General features: G+C 41.3%; 2 protein-coding genes across 8 annotated transcripts in view; one reads left to right on the top strand and one right to left on the bottom strand.

Moving 5' to 3' along the window:
- The window catches only part of FIP1L1 (factor interacting with PAPOLA and CPSF1), a 36,805-nt gene extending 26,969 nt beyond the window's left edge, over positions 1 to 9,836 (bottom strand). The window contains exons 1-6 of one of the 7 annotated variants that reach the window (XM_050973686.1): positions 9,821 to 9,836; positions 8,662 to 8,701; positions 6,382 to 6,439; positions 3,692 to 3,792; positions 1,373 to 1,434; positions 1,066 to 1,173 (exon numbers count right to left, since the gene is read on the bottom strand). Coding sequence is in view for 6 of the 7 variants with exons in the window: in XM_050973682.1 (XP_050829639.1) it covers positions 1,066 to 1,173; positions 1,373 to 1,434; positions 3,692 to 3,795; positions 6,382 to 6,439; positions 8,662 to 8,701; positions 9,397 to 9,478 (454 nt within the window). In the remaining variant the exon portion in view is untranslated. Of the gene's footprint in view, positions 1 to 1,065; positions 1,174 to 1,372; positions 1,435 to 3,691; positions 3,796 to 6,381; positions 6,440 to 8,661; positions 8,702 to 9,396; positions 9,630 to 9,820 lie in introns of those variants that run through there. The other 6 variants (XM_050973681.1, XM_050973682.1, XM_050973680.1 and 3 more) reach the window with 6 other exon arrangements.
- Positions 9,837 to 12,710: 2,874 nt separating this feature from the next.
- The window catches only part of SCFD2 (sec1 family domain containing 2), a 186,257-nt gene continuing 178,005 nt past the window's right edge, over positions 12,711 to 20,962 (top strand). Inside the window, exons 1-2 of the mRNA XM_009101470.4 lie at positions 12,711 to 13,463; positions 18,106 to 18,274. Of these exons, the coding sequence (XP_009099718.4) occupies positions 12,728 to 13,463; positions 18,106 to 18,274 (905 nt within the window). The 5' untranslated portion in view covers positions 12,711 to 12,727. The remainder of the gene's footprint in view (positions 13,464 to 18,105; positions 18,275 to 20,962) is intronic.

The following is a 20,962-nucleotide window of genomic DNA, read 5'->3' on the forward strand; positions in this document are numbered from 1 at the left end:
CTCTACTCAGAGCATGGAAACTGATTAGGTATTGATCTAAAAAGCGCAACTGAAATGTACAATTCATCAATAGACAGAGTATTCATTGTTAAGATTGTAAACCCATTAAAATTTAGTCAGAAATACTAACTTGCCTAGCATCATGACGTGGGGACCAAGGGTGAGAATATCATGGGATATTGTAATCCCCCATATCTTTACACCAAGATAAATATAAGATCTATAGATTTGCTTTATGTTCAGTGAAGAACCGCTCCCTTTTGTTTTGCTTGTTCTGTATTTGACTTCTCACTTTGTTTTCGCTCCTAGTTTCATTAGATGCCATGAAGTATTTTTAGGGTAAGAGAGAACAGTTGTAACTCAAATGCCGAGAATATATTTAATACAGCTAACATTTCAAACACCAGATAATCATCAAAGGCTTCTCTTTTCTTCCATTTTGGAGACACTATTTGTACTACTATAGCAATATACAAACACAAGAAAAAACCTATATGCAGCAGCAAGATGTACTGGTACTAAAAAACCAAATCAACACTGGTAAAATTAGAAAAGTTCGGACAAATCACTTGAGCCAACGAGACAATAGAGAGGAGACTCATGGAAAGTCTTTGCAGCAAGTCCCAGTTTCTTATTCAAAGCTCATGAATGTCTAAGCATGAACACAACCTAGCACAGGCAGTTACATTTCACCATTCTTCATGCTAACACCGGCCAAAACTGTTTTCCACATTTTGCTTTATCTCATGTTCCATGGCACAGAACAATGGCAGTAATCTCCACAGGAACACAGATTTCCAAGGAGAGCTCAGGATACACATGTATTAAAAAAAATGGCCTATCACTTTCTCCTGACATGTGATGGGGATGCATACTAACATGGCACACCCAAGCACGCTGTGGCACAGCAGGAAGGAAACAAGTAACACAGCTGCTTTTTCCAAAGTATGCTGCACAGTACCTCTGAGGGATAGGTAAGATGGCATCTACATGCAGTCAACAAGAATCACTATCAAAATAACCTACTGAACACCTATGTATCAGTGAACATAAACCAGACATTACCTGGCTTTCTCCAAGGTTTATCTTCAAAAGAATCTAAATCTACTTCCAGAAGTGGCACACCATTAATGCTCCCTGGTGCATCTAGATCCAGTCCCTTAACTTTTGCACCTGTGAAGAAAAGTTAGTTAGAGCCTTCTGTCTCTACCAAATGGAATTTTATCAGTATCATTGCACTTAGAAAAATAAAAAATAAATTAAAAGCCAGAAAATTTTATCAAGAAGTTTTAAAAGAAACAATTATTTCCTTAATTCAAAACAATATCTATTTGGGGTTTTTTAACTAATATTACTGTGTAAATTTTCTTACCAGAAGATCCATAAGCTCGTCCTCCTGCCTTAATATTGAGATTTACAGGTGCTGCTCCATAACTTCAAGAAATTAACAAAAAAAAAGAATTAGACAAAGAAAACTTTTAAATCAGAAGAAAACACAAAACAAGAGATAGCTAGATCCAGCAACATATTGGACCCAGGCTCAATCACCATCCTGAATCTCTAGCTTTCCAAGCTGATAACTGTAAAAGTAAAGAGATCAGCCTAGGAGGAAGAGAGAGTACCTTTCTATGCTCAGTAGCAACTTCTCCAACTAATAAACAGTAGTGAAGCAAGTCCCAGTCACTCTTCCTGAGTTGAAAGGATAAAGACCTTGATAGAAACAAGAATGGACAGAACCAGAAGAAGAGAGAGAAGGGAAAAATGCAGTTCATTTAGGGATACAGATGACAGTCTGGGGATTAGAGTAAAAACAAAATAAATTAAAAAAAAGGGAAGGGTTTAGATGGATCATTTTCTCTTTTCATAATCATTCCATTTAATCTGTACAGAAGTGGAAAATACAAGCATTTCTCTAAATTATTGAAGTGCTGTTTCAATGTACTAGTAATCATCCATTCTTGTGATCAACAGAAAAGTATGTGATTTTTCACTTTCTAAAATACTTGAGAGCTTTCTTCAGAAAAATGCACTTGGAAATCTAACTACTGAATAGATCTAACTACCTTAAGAATTACAGTATTGTTCATTTGTAACATTAAGAGCTAGCTCTCCCTACCATTTGTGTGTAATGTAACTTATCCTCACAGGTGACCCATATACCTAATGAGATTTGCATATAATTAGAAGGTCAGGGTATAGTTTACAGTATCCACTTCCATGCGGTGCTAGTTTTCTTTCAAGTACTGCAACAGCATAAAACTGACACAAAACATTTAACCTTCTGATCTGCCACACTGTATTTGTGCATGATTTTGTGAAACAAATCCATCAGGTTTTTTAAACTGCGGTTGACTACTATATGAAAAACCATTTAATCCTATAAAACAGACTTGTTCTACTGCAGTTAAAATGTACAACAATGTTCAGTTTGTTTTAGGTTTCTGCCCTTCTGTAAACTTTCTGTCTAATTCACCCAAAAAAGAAGATTTTTCAGAAGACAGGCATTTCTATATACAACTTTCTGCTCTAATTAGATTTAGGATCACCTGCTCATTGTTTCCTGCATACATGGAAAGAGCATCAGCAAATCCACTGAGAATATAAATCTAGTTTTGCTTTAGTACCACAAAGTTTGAAGCCACTGCCTAGACCACAAGAATACAGCAAGCTACTGAAAGCAGAAAAATAAAGAACTGAAAGAACTGGCGCTTTTTCTATTACATTCATTTGCACATTATTTTAGAACATGAAGTACTGAAAGTTTAAAAATACTATGTTTCAAACAGGAGTAAACCACCTGCATTCTAAAGTTAAAAACATGATATACATGAGTCAGACCTACCTGACGACCTGTCATAATTTACGAAATGGCACCCTAGTAACTCAGGTTTTAATAAGCATAAAAATATTGGCATTGCCAAGAAAAACAAGCAAACCACGTTCCTCAAAAAAATTTCCATTCAATGAAAAATATTACTTCATCATTTGGGGTAAAATTAGCACTGTACGAAAGTGTTCAGTAAAAAATAAGCCCTTTTTCAAGGCCAGAAGGAATACGGGGCAATAAAAGTAGCAAGATGGGTATAAATGCCCAAACAATGATCATGAGAAATAATCTCCAGAGACTCACAGCTTCATCTTTAAATACATTAGAATCTTATTTGAGAACATCAGTAGGGATTGAAACTAATTAGAAGGTCTAATTAGAACTGTATCCTCTACAAACAGGATGAAGGACAAACACTTCTCATGTTGTTGCCATTCTATCCTTTGCAAGCAAAATGCCACTGCCACAGTGATGACCCCAAAAATGCTACATAACATAGCCATTCCCTAATAAGAAACAACTCACTCCTTTACAAACTTAATACAATTATTTCTCAAAATCTGAAAACACAATTTAAACTTATTTAAAACTCTTCCTTGTACTCCACTGATTTCATTTCACTTGTTTTCAAGCCACTGCATCATACAAAACATTGTTAAAGAGCTAACAAAGTTCTTAATTGACAGTAATTGTGCACACAATCTGACATTTTTGGCAAGTATTAAATGACAAATATTTGGAAAAGATAAAAAAATATTAAAAATATAAATATGAAAAGGCAAATAAATGACAAGCATTAAGAGACTGCATTTATAATTAAACAATCTCAAATGTTTCCTTAGTTAATGTTTGCAAATAACTTACCTAAACTGTGGAGCTCCTGTCTTAATATCCCCTATGGTGACTTGAACATCATCTTCATCATCATCACTATCACTATCACTGTCATCCTCAGCCTCTGCCACCTTCTATAAAAGAAAAAGTCATTGCTTAGACAAAAAGCAGTCACTTACCTTCGCAATGGAAACACAATCCAGACAAAACCATCCATTCTAGAAATCTCTGAAAGAAGAAAATGCTCCTCTTCCTAGACATTAGAATTGAGTAGCATTAACAGCAAATTTAGGAGGTTACAAGTATCTGGATCAAAATAGAGAAGTGTCTTTAATACTAGGTTCAGTTTCTCAAGCATAAAAGAGTTTCCACTATTTAATATCCTCCTTCCTGCTATCTAGCTCATACACACTGGTTCTATTCTTACATTGTCATTCAGAAAAGGACTAAAAGATATGGAAGACTAACTTCTTCCCATCATCAATTATATATTCAGCTTAACTCAAGTAAATGTTTTCCCAGCTGATGATGAACACTGGAGAAATCTATTTAGTTCCTCACGTAAGTGAGCAACATAAAATACTTGACACATTTCAGCAAACAGACTGAAAAATCAGATATGAGAGCATGCTGTATGCCGTATGATACACTGAGCTTTTTAGGCTCCAGACAAGCACTAAACATGTCCCTACTACATAGTAATGATCACTTCCGACCATTTTATTTGTAGATCTGTTTTTTTCCTCCCAATGAACTTCACTCTTCTTTTTTTATGCAGAATTCAATAACCATGTGTTAACCAGTCAGTTCTTAGACCTTGATCTCACTGTCTTGATTAACTTTGTATCATCAGAAAACTCCTAATTTCACAACTTGGCTCTTTTCCAAGTAAATACATTAAACAGCACAGGTTAAGCACAAAATTCCAGGGAATCCTCCCTGGAGGTGACTTTCCATTACTGTGAAATAGAACCTTGACTTCTACCCTGTGTTTTCTATCTATTAGAAACCAGCTAAAATCAGTTACCCACATAGGACTCATTCTGTAACTGCACAGTTTTTAAAAATCCTTTGGTGAGGAACTTCTTCAAAAACTTTGTGGAATCCAAGTGAACTTTTCCAACCAAATCATCCTTATTCACATACTGGATTCCTTCAGCAAGAGGCTGAGCTCATGGAAGCCAAGCTGATTGTGCCCTAGCAGCCTGCAGTTATCCATGCACAGCTGGGTTTCAGCCCTGGTCTACTCTACCATCTATTAAGTTGCCATGTACATAAAAAAATCAACAAAAATCAACAGCTTCTTAGAAGGCAAGATGTTGGGATGCAGTTCATCCTTTCTACACAACATTAATATAATTTCATAATGATGAAGAGTCTATTCTTGGGGTAGGGAAGATGGGGCAACTCTAGATCAGTATGGATATTCTGTAAATGACAGCTGAAGACAGTCTTTCAACTCCACATGGCTGAAAAGTGCAAATTCATCACTCATCAGGCAACCTACACAGATGCCACTACAAAGGCATCAAACAGGAAATAAAATTTTGTCTGGACAATGTACCTTTTCAACCAAAACCCACTTCACTTATAATCAGTGATTTTTTAGTTCCCTCCCCACAAAAATATTCACCAGAAATATTCAACAAACTTGAACAACATCCATTTTTCTAAGCTGTTGCTGAACATTCATGGACACCATTTACCCTTAAGTTCTCAATTTTGTGGAGATGTTCTAATGATAACCTAACAATGCCAGGCTATATATATATAAAAAAATTTTTAAAATATGCAAGTAGAAGAAAACGAAGCCTATAAGGATTTCCAGAAATACAAACACCTTTTTGATGCACTTTAAGTAGCTTTTCAGTTTTAAACAACTGAAATAGGTTTTGAAGTTTTAATAACTTTTCCCCCAATTTAAATACACTGTAATGCCTTTCATAAATAAAGTGTAAGAGTTACTGTAAAAAAAGCACTCCATTAAGAGGCCAGTCCTTGAAACTTGCACAAATATCTCAATAACAGTTTCTACATAATTTAAAGTTATTTCTTGCAGTATATAAGTCAAAAAATCCCACTGAAGTAAAACTACAATTTTATCATAGAACTTCTCACACCTTAATTTTTCCCATTCATGGTAACCTGAATCCTTTAACTCAGCAACTGTAAATGTAATTTCTTGGTCCTTTTCTTCATCATACTAACAGTGATGTTATCAGACATACTCAACATTGAAGACGACTACAAAACAAGTGTTACATTGCCACTGAAAGGCATGTGTAATTCACCTCTTGGTTCACACTTTCACATAGTTTTGCAAATTCTGCTTGTCTACCATATCCAAAATAAGAAAAATTATCAGATGACTTTATTTTCTCATCACTGAGAAAAAACAAATCATCATTTTGAAAAGGATGTCTCTGAGAAAAGAGAGGCGTCTTCAAGCACTGTCTTTCTGTCCCCCCAAAAAACCTGGGAGTACTATTTATTTATTTTCTGTAAATTAGATTTAAAAATTGGACTTAACTGGAAATTTGATATCCTAATTTAGCAGTTTCTACAGTTTCTGCAGTTCACAAACACATTTTAGAAAAAAAAAGGTGCACACTTAGGCATTAATTCATTTAAATATAAGTCCTAGTCAAATTATGGATTCCCAGCAAGTCATTAAATCAAAACACTTTAAAACACAATTTCAAAAACACGTTTAAAACTACCGTTTTCACAACGCCATTTTCTGCAGCTTCCTCTTCACTTCCAGGTGGGGGTGGAACACTTAAAAACAAACAGGAAAAGGTGAAACTAGGTATTTATTTATGCACATGCTATCCCACAGGTATCAGCTAATGATGAAAAAAAGCTTTGCTTCATCATTCCAGATGAAAAGCCAAAGCTCCAGTTGTCTTTGGCATTAACTAAAAAACAAGCTGACTTATTAAAAAAAACTGAGATGAATATAACTCTATATTAGCAATATTAAGCTATCATAAATCATACTAACTGGATGTTTGCAGAATTGTTGGAAGCAATGAGGCACTACACTTGGATCTTCCCTTGAAATCAACTGAAATATTTTGTAACATATGAAGGGAAAATAAGTTGTTTGGTTTTTTTTTTTCCCTGCAGACTGACACTTTTCAAAGACATAATGGAAAAAAAAGCATTTAAACACCCACAGGTAATGTTTCACTGAAACAGAATTCCCACATCAGCATTGTCAAAATTTCTCCTACCATATGGAATAGTTACAATGCAATGACTAATTCAATTATATTATCTGTAGACCGAGAACCATAAAAATTTTATACTGGTCCGTCTGAAAGGATGAGTACTGTGACATCCAGGCAAATGAGCTGTCTCACTGAGCCTACTGGGCTGTTTCCTACACAGTAATATTTTACCTTCCACAGTCCCATTAGCTGTTAGGATGCTGCACCACAAATAGCAAAGTAAGCAGGGAGCCATCTAGAAACAATATTCTTTCACTGAAAAGGTATTTCTGAAACAGTGTGCAATTGCCAATTTTTATTGAAGGGAATGAATCTAACCCCATACTCTGTTGGCAGCACACCCATGAGTGTTGCAGACAATACAGCCCAGCTATTGCCTCAGGATTCAAGCTTGATCATTTCACTTCATCACCTGGTAACATGACAATCTAGGTACAGAACCTGAATAACACATCACAATTTCTGTATATACAAACAACGCCAACCTGAGAGGTTAGAGACCAAAACTTTAAACAGCTGAACTGTCCCCATCCTTCTACAGCTCCAAACACAACTCTTAAGATGAGTAAGTATTTTTTATGCTTTTTGTCCAAAACTATGCACTGCGACAGCCAAACGCCGAGCTAGACGCTATTGACCAAAAACTGGAGTACATTGCTTCTCAAGTTCATTTTGGCCTCCATGCAAGTAATTTTCCTAAGTAACAGTAGTAGTGACAAACATGCCAGGTCAAGAAAAGGTAAGTGAACATAAGGAATCAACTGATATGGAATAGCTTCTAAATAAAGAGCAAATAAATAACTAGAATTCTTTGTCCTGGAAGAGACAGGATTCAAGACAAATGCAAGAGAGGCCTAAAAACCTGTTAAGTAACATGGAAAAAATTAAAAAAAACAACTCTGTTCCTTATACTACAGAAATAATGGGAATCAAATAATCACACCTCTAGCTGCTTCACAATGATATCATATACAGTCATGTGGAGGAGGTAATTACTGCTTTGTCATTCTGTGCTTGTCAAAGTTGACATGAGTTCAAAAGAGCAACTGAGCAAGCTTACAAACAAGCAGTCCACTAAGGCTAACCAAATGTAAGAGTTCTCACTGAAAAAATGGAAACATCTGTAGAAAATAACAATGTATGTTTTCACAAATTGATTTTCCCTTTATTTGTTTAATATACCTTGACCATCAATAATTTCCATCTTTTACCAATTATGAGAATTTTCTTCATTTGGCACAAGTGACTGATTCTCTTTTCCAGTCAGTCTTCATTACTAATCTCCATTAACTTTGTTAGATTTTCAAGGGAGCATCTTTGTGCCCTCATACAGCTCTTTGTAACTCAATCAGGTTCCCCTCAAATATTTCCAAAGCTTTCCTAAGTTTCTCTTTCTTTGAAATCCTGTCTTACTGGTCAAAAAAAAACCCCAACCATGCTAACCCTGCAAGCCTAAGCAGATGTGATCTGTACATCAAACTACCTGGTAATCTTCCACTGCTTCCTTGTATTCCTGTTTTTGTGAGTGGTTATTGCTGTCCATACAGCTAAATTAACTTTCATACTTAAGTGACCCAATTTCACAGGTACAGCCATTTCAAACAAAAGCGAAGTCCAAATATACTATCTTAAGGATATTTTCAAAGACACCAGAGTGGGTTCAGGTCCTACCACCTTTGGAAGTTGTTAGGAGCTGGGAAGAAGAACGTAGTGAACACAGGTTTTATGCAGCCACACTACAGGGCTTCCAGTTGTCAGGATACTCACCTAGATTTTTCTTCCTCTGGTCTCTCTGCTTCATTTTCATCTACCATAAGAGAAAAGAAACACAATATTTAAGAATAACATCCCTAGGGTATCAACTGTGACAGATTATCTTGGGATGTAGAATATTAGGCAAGTCTTCAGAGACATATTGACTATTGAGACATATTCTTAACATTTCAGTTGTGAAATCAGTCGAGCAGACCCCTAAGCAATTACAGTGCTCTGCACTGACAGGTCCACCACATGGGCAAGGTATAGTTTATATGTTTCATTAATATCTAAACGTAAAGATAGTCCCTAAAGTTGTATAAAAAGTTAATAAATAAAAGGTTAAGCCTCTTTCAGTATTTAAACGCCGGGAACTCGGTCAGGAGAGCACCAGGGAGAGCTCGGTGGCCCCAGGGGTGCCTGTGGGGCAGGGACACCACGCGGGGCTCCCGCTGCTGAGGCCCAGCACGCCTCGGCCTGCGCGGCCCGGGCTGAGGGCCCGCGGCACCGGCAGCGGAGACCGGGGAAGGGAAGGGGCCGGGAGCCGTCGCTACCGGGGGGCTGGCCGGGAGGAGAGAGGGGGCTGAGCAGCCACGGGGGCGGCGGGACCGGGGACCTTGTTCAGCGGCCCGGAGAGGCGGCTCACGCCGCGGCCTGCGCACCCTCGCACGGCCCCCCCGCCGCGGCGGCGCCGGGCCGGCCCGCTGGGGAGGCGGGCTGGGCACGGGGGTCGGGGAAGGTCCGTACCGCCATAGAGCCACTCCTCCTCCTCGTCCCCGGCGGCCCCATCGGCGTCCGCCGACAGCCGCTCCGCCTCGCCGGTAGACATGGCCGCCTCCCGCGGGACGCGCGGGCCCAGCCCCGGCAGCGCCTCCCTCCGCCGGCCGCCTCGCCGCGCCGCCCCCGAGCTCCCCCGGCGCCTCGGGCCGCGGCCAAGCGGTGCACGGGCGGGCTGCTGCGAACGCCCAACGCGGCCTCTCGCGGAGGATCCGCCGCCGCCGCCGCCCGGCGCTTCCCCTCCCCCCGCGTGAGTGACACGCACAGGAAGCGGGCCCGGCCCGGCCCCGCGGCGCCCCGGGCACGGGCTGCGGGGGGCGGCCCGGCCGAGCCCGGCCCCAGGACTGCCCTCCCCGCCGAGCCGGCCGGGCACCGTCCGTGCGCGACCACTCACCGCGGCTGTGCTTTCGCCGCTCTCCCGAGGCGCGCTGCGAGAGCCGCCTTCCCTTCCTCTGGCTGCCGTTTGCTCTCGGCGGTCCTTGTGCTCTCCTGCGTCCCTGGACGCCCGTCCGTCCCCTCAGCAGGGCTCACCGGCAGCATGGCGATCCCCTCGAGAACATCCTTGCCTATCTCCAGAAGCAGGACTTGGCTAAACACACGTACACTCCAGTGCCGTGCATCTACTGGCGGCTGATGGCAGCTGCTGAGGGAGCGTAACCGCGGGGTAAACACGCCGCTGCCTCTGCTAGTACTGTCCCTCGGCTCAGGGACTATCCCAGCTGGACACTAGTATTTTAGGTTTAACAACTCTCCATAGATTTTTTTTTTCCCTCCACAAATTTCCTGACTTTGTTTTTAGGTACAGTAAGGATTTAACATTTGTAGTGTGCTGTGAGTGTTCCAACGTGTTTCTATGTTCGAAGTGTTTATATGAATTTCATCAATTCTATTTTAAAAGCGGTGGGGAGTAGTGAGCCATTTTTCCTGGTGATTTGCTCACCTTACATCTGTGAATGCTAGACAACTTCAAGATGCATTAGAAAGGTTAAGTACCAACAACTGTCCAAATAAGTTCCAACCAGTTGTGTGTACAAATGGAGCTTGTGGTGTTTCAGGATGTATGTGAAAACTAAAACAGGGACCTGCTTTTTCACAGCAGGTCACTTTGGGAAAAATCAAGACTAGAGGACTTGACTGTAACATAAACACAACTCTCAGTGAGGGGAGCTTATTTGAATTGCCTGCACAGAGAACCTTGTTTGAAAGTTTCATATACAGCATGATATTTCACTGGAGTTCACATGAACAACCAGCCCACTCAAAATTTTTTTCACCTAAAATTAAATGTCTGAGTATTGTGCACAGGTAACTAATTATTTGGTGTAATTGGGTAGGTTTTCATCTTTCTATTTCATTTTTTATGCAAATAGTTGTGGAGTCAGCATATGGTTTTTCACCATTGAGTCACTTGTTTCTCATGAGACAAATGTGTATATGTAGTACCTCTTCATAGACATGTGTCTGATGTGTCTGAATTGTCATTCCTGTTTTGTTGACTTTGCCATTTAACACAATTGAGGGAGGGAGGGAGGGAGGGAGGAAGGAAGGAAGGAAGGAAGGAAGGAAGGAAGGAAGGAAGGAAGGAAGGAAGGAAGGAAGGAAGGAAACCGCAACAAGAGTAGGCTAAGAACAAAAAAATATCTTAAAATACTTTTATGCAGACCATCCAAACAGTTTTCATTGCACAGACCTCTAAAGACAAATCACAGAGAGCTGGTGGTGATGGAAAAAAACCCACTTTGAGCAACTGTGGCCTGTAAAAACTGTTTCTTCTAAGGCTTTGAGTAGCTGAAAGACTGAAGACAGACTGCATCATTGCAAGCTGCATCACCATCTTCACTCACACATTACACCCACAAAAAGATACCCAGTTTATGGGAACCCTTTAGTAGTACAGTTCTTCTTCTGACACAGTAGTTGTCACCTTGCACAAGGGATAAAATAAGCTGTAAAAACTACTTAGATAATTTTGTTCCATAATTTAAACATTGTGCTCTGAACTTCATTTTGTCTTCAAGCAAGTAATTTTTGGTTTTTTTCAACACTGGCATATGCAGAACTAGTTGTAATCTATACAGTATTAATAAAGTAAAAAACTATTAGCTTTCTTAAAGCATCTGATGTTTTGACAATAATATCTGAAAAATACCTCTCAACCTTTTAAAAGAGGTCAGCGCTCACCACCCCCCCCCTTTTTTAAAATGGTTTGAAAAGTAAAAAACCCCTTTTAAATTGTTGGGCAAGCCATAATTTATCTAGATTTTGTCTTTGGCATTCAACCATAAAGCAAAAACTCAGAGATGCATAATCTCTGAGGTAATTCAGTCTGAGAGAAGGATAATTCTACTCTTTTATAAACTCAGGGGCCCAGTTTTAATTATCCCACATCCTTTCTTAGTGTTCATTTTTCGAATCAAAACAGTCAAGAAGGGTGTTAACTTACATATTTTTCTAGCATCATGAGGCTGTATGCCCTAAGGTTAAAATAACAGATTGGTGCTAGAACAGCACAAAGAAAGGGAACAATGCATCTGAGTATCAATGTCAGTGGAGAACACTAAAAGGGAAGGATCTGATTTAATTACTGGAAATATAGTGAATTCGGTGTTACTCATGTTTTTCAGTGTTATGAAACCATTTGTATCTGTAAGAGACCTAACAAGAGCAGTTAAGCTGGAGGGTGAACTAATTAAGTATTTTCTCCCTTTATTAATGCTGAAAATCCTGCTATGTCAGAAAAGGTGTCTTCCCAGCTGTGTACCAAGGAGGCTGCCCAAGTGAGTACTGTGTGGAACATAGATTTGCAAACGGGCCATCCATTCTCTGGGGAGAAGAAACTGGGGTGCTTGTTATGGCGCTTTTTCTCGTTAGCTTTGAAACTAATTTCGAGATCAAGGCCTTTTAAAGAGGAAAGTGGAATTGAAATAATTTGTCATACGTCTCTAAATGTACAGGGAAAAGTCGCATATACTGAGCAAGAGTGTTCCGTGTTGCCAGCTCATTCACCAAAGCATTTGTTAACACTAACACAAGAAACACGCAATAGTAGGGCAGGGAGCAGTGATGCAGGTCTCGCCCCTCGGGCGCTGAGCACCTCGAGTGCCGGGGAAGCGGCCGTACCCGCGGTGCCGCCCGCCGCAGGCGGGGCTCTCACAGGCCGGGCAGCCCCGGCAGCTGCAGCGCCCGCCGGGCACCGCCAGCGCCCCGCCCCGCGCGCGCGCAGCCAACCCGTGCCCGCTACGCCATCGCGCGGCGCCGGCGGCGCGCCCGGCACGTGCGGCGTGTTGTGGCTGTCACCGCCATGGCGGTGCCGGAGGTGTTGCGGCAGCTGAGCCGCCGAGCCTGGGAGCCCGCGCTGGCCCGGGCGCACCGCGCCGCCGTCCTCATGGACGCGCCCTCCGCCGAGGCGCTGCACTGGGCCGGCGGGGCGGGCGAGCTGCTGGCGGCCGGGGCGCTGGCTGTCAGCGCGCTGTCCGCCGAGGCGGCGGTACCGGCGGGGGCGGCCTGCGTCGTGTTCGTGGTGAGCGGGACGCTGCGGGGCGGCGCGGCGGCCGCGGTGCGCGGCGTGCTGGAGCGGGGCGCGGTGCGGCACTGCGTGCTGGTGTGCGGCGACGAGGCGGACGGTGGCGGGGCGGCCGAGCTGGAGGAGACCTTGCGGCGGTGGATGGGCGAGGGCAGCTGCGCCGAGGTGGTGCTGCGGGGCCCGCCGCTCCTGGCGCCCGTCTCGGCGGAGCTCTGCCTGCTGCCCGCCCTGGCAGCGCTCCTCCCGCCGCTGCCCGGCCCCGGCGGCCCCGGCCCCGCAGAGGTCGGGCTGGGTGCGCTGCCCGCCGAGCTGCGGGCGGCGGTGCGAGCCCTGGTGGGTGAGCTCGACTCTCTGTTCACCGCCCTGGGCCTGCGGGAGGAGAGCTTCGCTGTGGGCGCCCTTAGCAGGGTGGTCGCCGCTGAGCTGGCAAGCTACGCCTCAGCCAGAAACAGGAGGAGGACAGCCACCAGCAAGGCCTCTGTCATCTTCGTGGATAGGACGTTGGACCTCGCTGGTAAGAAATCCTCAGCTGGTATGGGCTGTCATTCTGCAGGGCCCATAGCTACCCCACCGGGAGGGCGTCAGATAGTAGGAACCCTGGTGACCTGGTGTTACCAAAAATCCATATTCCACTTTGTACCATGTCTTCCCATGGCTTTATAGCTCCAGTTCCAGGTCTCTGGTGGGATTGCTCTTGAGATCTGGTCTGCTAGAATACTAGGTTACTAGGCAGTGATGGTAAAACTCTGGGCTTCTTCTAAAGCTTGGAGAAACATGGCTGGATTCAAAGCTGTAGTTCCTGTAAGTTCCACATCATCCTGCTCCAGCAGGAAAACTTGCTGTTCCAGTATTCTCCTGGTGATACCCAATGTCCTCCTTTCTGTTCCAAACAGCTACATACATGGTAATCCATGTGGGATTTGTATATGATAATCTTTTGTACCAGTGTCAGTTTCATGCTTCCTGGATTAAAAGCCACTGCTCTCTAGCATCCAGATCATCCATTACTCATATTATCCAGTTGTTTGGAAAAGAATCTTACAGGCTGCTTCCCTGACCCCAGACACTGTGCCAAAACCTCTAGTGCCAAGTGCATCCTTTCATGCATAAATAGCTCAATGGGTTTGGTTAAGTGGTGGTCCCTGGAGGTCAGTGACCCCAAAGTCATACTTAATTTCCCAATGAACTGAAATTAGGAGAAAAGTTGACATAACTGAACTCGTTACTCTCCTGTTCTTCTTGGTTCGTGTTTAACATGATCTTACAGAATAAGCAGGGTGCAGTTCTGTTCCACAGGTTAGTGGTTTGAAGAGTAATTGTATTAAGCCACCAGGTATGCAAACAGTTCTTCATCTGGCAACACTGGGAGCATGTTTAATCCCATGGCCATGATGGTTGCTTGCACACCCTTGTGTCCCAGTGGATCATAGAAATGAAGAGTAAGGCAGAAGGCTCTGCTGGAAATCCAAAATCTTGTTTCTAGCACTTCCATTTTGCTTCCAGCTAGAAACCTTAACTGTGCCTTTGTACCACCTTGAGGTGTGAAGGAAATGATCTGCATGTTTCAGACTAAACCTTATGGATTGTTGTGAAGTATCCAGTGAATCTATTTGTCACTCTTATCTTTATGTCTGTCTAGGCAGATACACATCTCTGTGTAACCCTTAGCCATGTCTATATGCCTGAAAGTGTTTCTGTAGGTGTGTGTATTGATACAGGAATAACTGCATTTTCTATCCCAGTCATGCATACCTGCTGCTGGCAGGCACAGGGTGGGGGCCTGGTTCTGTTTGTAGTCAATAATTCGGGTCATAATTTTTTGCCACCACCTGTCATGTAGCAATTACTTGGCACAGTGTTGTACCCTGCAACTTGTCTTTTTTGAATTTTCCTCCATATTTTTTTTCGTCCCATAGTTTCACCATTGGGTATTATAACAGCTGTAGGGTTCATAGCTATCAACAAGGTGCTAAAGAGCAGCTATGAATCCAGGCAGTTAATGCTGTGCCGAGGTTGGGAAGATTGGTCAGAAGACTACAGGAAAGTGGACTTGGATAAGACACCTTAAAATGAAATTATGAGAAGAGTGTTGGTTTGGGGTGGGAACAGGGAAAGGATTTATTTATGCACTCAGTGAGAAGAAATAAAATCAAGAAATAGAGCCAGGTGTGGGATGACAGGGAGCTGCCTGGCAAGGAGACTCTTGAGGAAGTTTGAAGAGAGATATTTGGTACCAGCTTAAACCTGGGAAGGGAAGTGTAGAATCTTGTACTTTAGTAGAAGAAGGTTTTTTGGAGATTACATCAGGACTGTACTGAGCAACATTGGAAGGAAATATCAAAGTTCACAGAAGGGTGAGAAGTTACAGGATTTGTTTTTTAAGGTTCTATTCTCAGTATCCATAAATGAAATTAAGACCCCTGCATACAACCATTCTTTTGTTACCAACAAATACCTCCAGAATTCATTGGGAATTTCATTTATTATTCCTATGGTTTGGACATGATACTCGTGCTATCAAATACAGTACAAACTGAAAGAGGAAAAATCCAGTGCATTTCAGAGGTAAAGTGTATATGAACCTGAATTTAGTGCCACACAATAAGATTTGTTTCATTGGTTTGCTAAAAACTGTACAGTAAAGAATACACAGGGGAAGCAGGGAGTGTAGTTAGTGAGTTTCTGGCTGCTGTTAAAGAACAGGATTGGTTGACTTTGCAAATTGTCAGCTACAACTTGTATCAAATGTCACCTGTTTCAGTTTATAAGTTATAATGTAAAGAAAAAGTGAAATTAGAACAGCATGATATATAAGAGTTCTTGTATCCTGAAAGCTAGACGTAAGCCTGGCGTGAAAGCTTCTCTTTTGCAGTGGTCAGATAACTTGCTGTCACACGAACGCTCAGTCTGTCTGTACTTTGGCAGCATTCAAAATCGTCACCTGTGCCTTGAATACTGTTGCTCATGAGAAGCTGCTGAGCAATCTGTTGACTGTCCTCAAAAGTGGTGAATAGAGAGGATCAAAACTAGTCCCATGCACCCTTCTGAAGTCAGTGCAGTTTGGAAGTGATTCCCTGTGATTTCTTGTCCTAGTCTTGTGAAGTTTAACAATCTTTTCAGGCTTGGTTAATTTTTGCAGTTGATTGGGGTGGCAATCACTTTTAAAACCTCCACTAGATGTTTTGTGATTGATTTGATGAGGCATGGCAAAGGCCAGTAGCACTGGTGGACTAGTGGAAACCTCCAAGAAATAACAGTTGTGGGAATGAGACAGAGGCTCTCATGGAAGCAGCTTGAGTATTCTGAGTCTTCCCCCTACGCCAGGAAGAAAGGAGGGATGTCAGTAATTAATGTGGGTTTATTTGCATTTGAGGTGTTTCTGGTTAATCAAATGTCTTGTCCTAACTAAATGTTGCTCATGTGCAGCATGTGTGGAGAGACAGATGTTGCTTACAGTATGTGGGGTGGAGGTTCAGAAGATTATTTTTGTTTTTCCTGTGCAGTTTTGCAGCTGTTGCAGTGTGCCTTACAAATGACTGATCTAGTAAGAGCAATGTAGGGATTTTGGAGAACAAGATAGCTTAGGGAGTCACAAAGACAGCCCAGCTTATTCTGTCTGTATTTCACTGGTCTAACTCTGATTGGGAATGTTAGAAAGGGAAGTTGCTGTTATTCTGTAATTGTTGCAGTTTTTGGTGAAACGAATGGGTGATAAACCAGCTGAGTGGTCAGATGTCCACACTGCAGTAGCACCCTGTGTTGGACACTTGTGCCTTCTTTGCTTTCTGTGGATAAAAGCCTTGCCAGCACAGAGTTTGGCTTCACTTTTATTTTCCTTTTTCATCCTTGTTTCTCTTGTCAACATTTTGCAATACAGAAAAGTGGATAAACCATGGAAAACCATGGCTTACAGCCTGGATACCTGGCTGCTGTAGAATTGCTGGAGACAGTCTTCTTCTTCTGCTATCCAAGAGCACTTAATAATCTGACCTTAGCAATGTACTTGATATAAGAGCCTTGTTTGGATTTATGCAGCATGCGAAGCTAATTCAGCTGTTGAAACAGATATTCTCTGTCTTTGGAAATGATGAAAACATAAGAGCAGATAGCTGCCACACAGATGGACTTAGATGGAGTGGGATCATAGCCTGAGAGAACTTTTTCCTGCCTCTCAAAGGTGCTTCAAAAGTTTCCGTTTTTCTGCGATTAAAGCTAGGACAGCAAAACTAAGCTCAGCACTGCTCTCCAGCCTTGTGTTGATGGCTGAACTGTAGCTTAAGTGGCAGACAACAAATACCTTCAACTTGTTCCTGACCTAAAGGCAATAAGGTTTCTGATCCCTCCCTCTTGACTTTTTTATCTGTAGTGTGTGTCATGTTTTTCTGCTTTGACTTGGCTCACAGCCCTAATATTTTTAAAGCTGGTTGTAGAGCCTCTGTTGGAAGTTCATGAATGGAAAGAAAAGCATGTGTGTTTGAAATCAGGAAAATTGAAGAAAACATGCCAGCTGGAGTTCAGAGTTTCTCTTGGAATAAGGTCAAACTGACATTTTATACTTTGTAACTTGGGTTGGTTTAGTTATTTCATGTTTGTTTCACCTGAGCTGCCCTCAGTTCGTATAAAAGTGATATGATCTTGATTGTGGCATGCCATTGTTTATTTTAATATTAGGCTGGCCTGTCTGGGTAGCTATTTCTGCAACTTGTATATAGTCCTTTTAAGCACAGCCCTAGTCGTTTATGCAGAGAAGTATAGTATGCATGTGAGTGTATATATAAATATTTGCTTACTTTTTAAATAACCATTACAAATATTATTTAACAAGTTCCTTAGGCAAAGAAAAATGTTTTTCATGTTTGAGTGTAAAATCAGAAAATTTAACAGCTGTAAAACTAAGTCTAATTTACTAGTAATAGTGCTTTTTAAATGAATCTGAAATATTTTAGGTGCTTTTCACTTTACACATTCTAGAAATTAATTTTACTTTTGTAGAAAAATATTTTTGAAAAGCTAAATGTGGTTTTGATGTGGAGACCAGTGCCCTTCTCCCCAAAACATTTAGTTATTTTCTTTGCAATTCCTTGTGTTTATTTGTTTTTCTAGTTATGCACCTGATAGTTTTTGGCTCTTTGTTTGTTTTTTTCCATTTTCTTCAGGAGCAGTTGGTCATCATGGTGACAATCTTGCAGAGAAGATTCTTTCTGTGCTTCCTAAACTTCCTGGCCACAAGACTGATGTAATGGTTAACATGGTGGAACTCACAGCACTGCAGACTACAGATGAAACTTGCAGTATTATAGCACCTGGCTGCTTAGCCCAACCAAAGTAAACATTCTTTTCTTCTTCTTTTTTTTTCTTTTTTTTTTTCTTTTTTTTTTTTTTTTTGTATTTTCTATATTTTTAATGTTGAATATGTTTGTTATCTCTGTGAAAAAATGAACAAAGAACAAGACTTTAAGAAAACAAAACAAAAGAAAGCAGTCAAGCTTACAGCAAAACCCCATCTGGTCGTAATTCTGCTGGAATGTAATAGTCTGTATGTGTATGTTAAGTGAGTAGGCCAGATAAGACTTCCAAAAGTGGAAGAATCTCAAGACCTTTTAGATTTGGGTTGTTTAAATTGCTGTAGATTACTGTAGCAGAAATCAGTATTGATTAATACCAAGAATTCTCCTTGTGACATTTCGTTTTCTGCCTAATAGGTCATGCAAACAGGTAGGTCTCAATGGTGACTTTTTTCCCATAAGCCTCTTTATAAAGTTAGCTAAAGGATGCTGAATTTAATTTGAGGTTATATCCCTGTTTTCAAACACAGTACCTGTGGAGAAGGATAATAAGGCACAAATTCAGGTATACAATCAGCTTCATGGGGGCCTGATTTTTGCTTAAACAAGAACAACCAAAAAGCAGTAGCTTCAAACAATTGTACTTAACTATGTATAATGTGTAGCTAAGACTTTACCAGTGAAGTACATCAGATTTGATGTCTGACTTTCTAAATTTAGTTATCCAAACCAAAACTCTCCTGCAGCTTCTGTTACTATGCAAAAACAAGGAAACATACCAGGTGCTGCTTTCACTCCTCAATAAATGTTTTTCTCAGCAGTGCTTTAGAAATTGATACAGTGCAAAGGAGATTAAAAGTTTTTTCTCTTTTACTGTAATGCTCTCCTCATATATTAGAAAGTGTTTTTTCAAGATGGGCTATTTAATATAGTTTCTATTAATCTCTTTTGATTTGTTTTGTGATTTTGCACCTGCACTGTATCCTTTTTCTTCCCTTCCCCCAACAAAGATTTCACAGATTTCCACTGTTAGCAGCATATGGTCTTTATTTTCTGAGAGTCTCCAGATCCTTTGTCACCTTCCATCTCTCACATGTGCTGTAACTGGGTCCAGTTTCTAGGTTTTGTATTGCATACCTCTTTTCTTCCATAGAAATTGGAGAGGAAATGTTTCCTCATAGAGGTGGACTCAGTTGTAACTTGCTGCCAGAGTGATTAGCTTAAATAAAATTTGTTCTGGTTTGCTTCTCACTGTTTGCTTTCCCACTGATTCCTGAAGTAGAAGTGAAATGTCTTTAAAGATCTGTCTACACAGTAAAGTGAAGAAGTCATTGTCCATTTGTGGTAGCTTTTTGTGCTAACTTTGAGTAGCTACCATTAATAAAGAAAATTCTGTCAGTGTGGGCTAGGAAAAAAAAAAAAGATATTTACTGCCCTGAGATTGTTGACCTGTGCTACCACTCTATTGTTTCTCACATTATAGACATTGAGGAGACTAAAGGTAGTGCTGGTATGCCTTCCCATGGCTAAATTATTACTTCAGTCATGTATTCATGGTTTTAGTAGCAGCTGACAGAGTTTTACTATGTAGTATACATTTACATCAAGGTTTGTTTGCCTATTTGCTGGCTAATGGGAAGGTGCCCTCTGTTAACAGTAGTTAGTCTTAAGATATTTTGCAGTCTCATATAGACACAGCTGCTTAAAGAACAGCAGGATTTGGCTACAAGATGCAAGTGTGGCAAAGTTGGATGACAGCAGCTGATACCTGGTACCAAAGCAGTGGTGCCACTAACACACTGGTCTATAACAACTGCTCCAAAATACCCTCCCTCTGTAAACTCCCGGTACAGAATCTGTTACACTGGAAATTTTTAGGAACGGATCAGGCAAATATTTTAAGCAGTCTTAATCTTGCCTTGTAGCACAGCAAAGGGACAAGATGACCTCTAAAATCTCTCTTGTTATCACTGTTCACAACTGAAGAAGAGTTGTGGGCCTTAGAAGAGTCTCCAAACTCCAAGTGACTCTGTGATGTTAAACCTGTTTTTCTCTTCTTCTCAAAGTAAATAATGATCAGAGATAGCTCCTAGTTTAAAATAGGCATTTCCAAACTAGCTTAAGACAGTTGATGAAGAGTGCTTGAAGCCATAACAGTGGCTGAAGGTGGTAATTTCCATTCTGTTCAACAGGACTATTTTCAGTGCTGGCTTATAAATGCTAACATTAATCATCTTGGCTAGTGTAAAGTGGTTGCTTTTCTGAAGCACTGAAATGGATTAAAAATTCTCACCAGTAGGTTTCTGTGTCAGTTCTGTAAGAAATTCCTTAGGATGCTCTCAATTCCTCATCAGCTTGGTTGCTGCCCTTGGTAGCTGGCTCAGAAGTGTTTCTTATAATTGAAAACTTAAGTCTTCATTTGTATTTGTAAATGATGCATTGCAAGGAGTGTTCCTCTGCTTGTAAATTTTCTATTTACTCTGGTGAGTGAAAGTGCCAGCCCTTTCCCCAGAGACAGGACCAGCGACTTCAGTTACACCCAGATGAAATGTGTGGGGGCTCTTTCACATGAAATTTTGTGATCAGACTGTGGCATTTCAGACTCACATATTCAGAATATTTTTAAAATGTTTTCATTATTTTCTCTCAGTAATATTTGAGCCTGCTGTAGTGAGAGAAGAGAGAGAGTCTGGTCCTTGCATACAGCTTGCTATATTTAACTTCTCTT

This window comes from Serinus canaria, chromosome 4 (genome assembly GCF_022539315.1).
Source record: "Serinus canaria isolate serCan28SL12 chromosome 4, serCan2020, whole genome shotgun sequence".
Taxonomy (NCBI): domain Eukaryota; kingdom Metazoa; phylum Chordata; class Aves; order Passeriformes; family Fringillidae; genus Serinus; species Serinus canaria.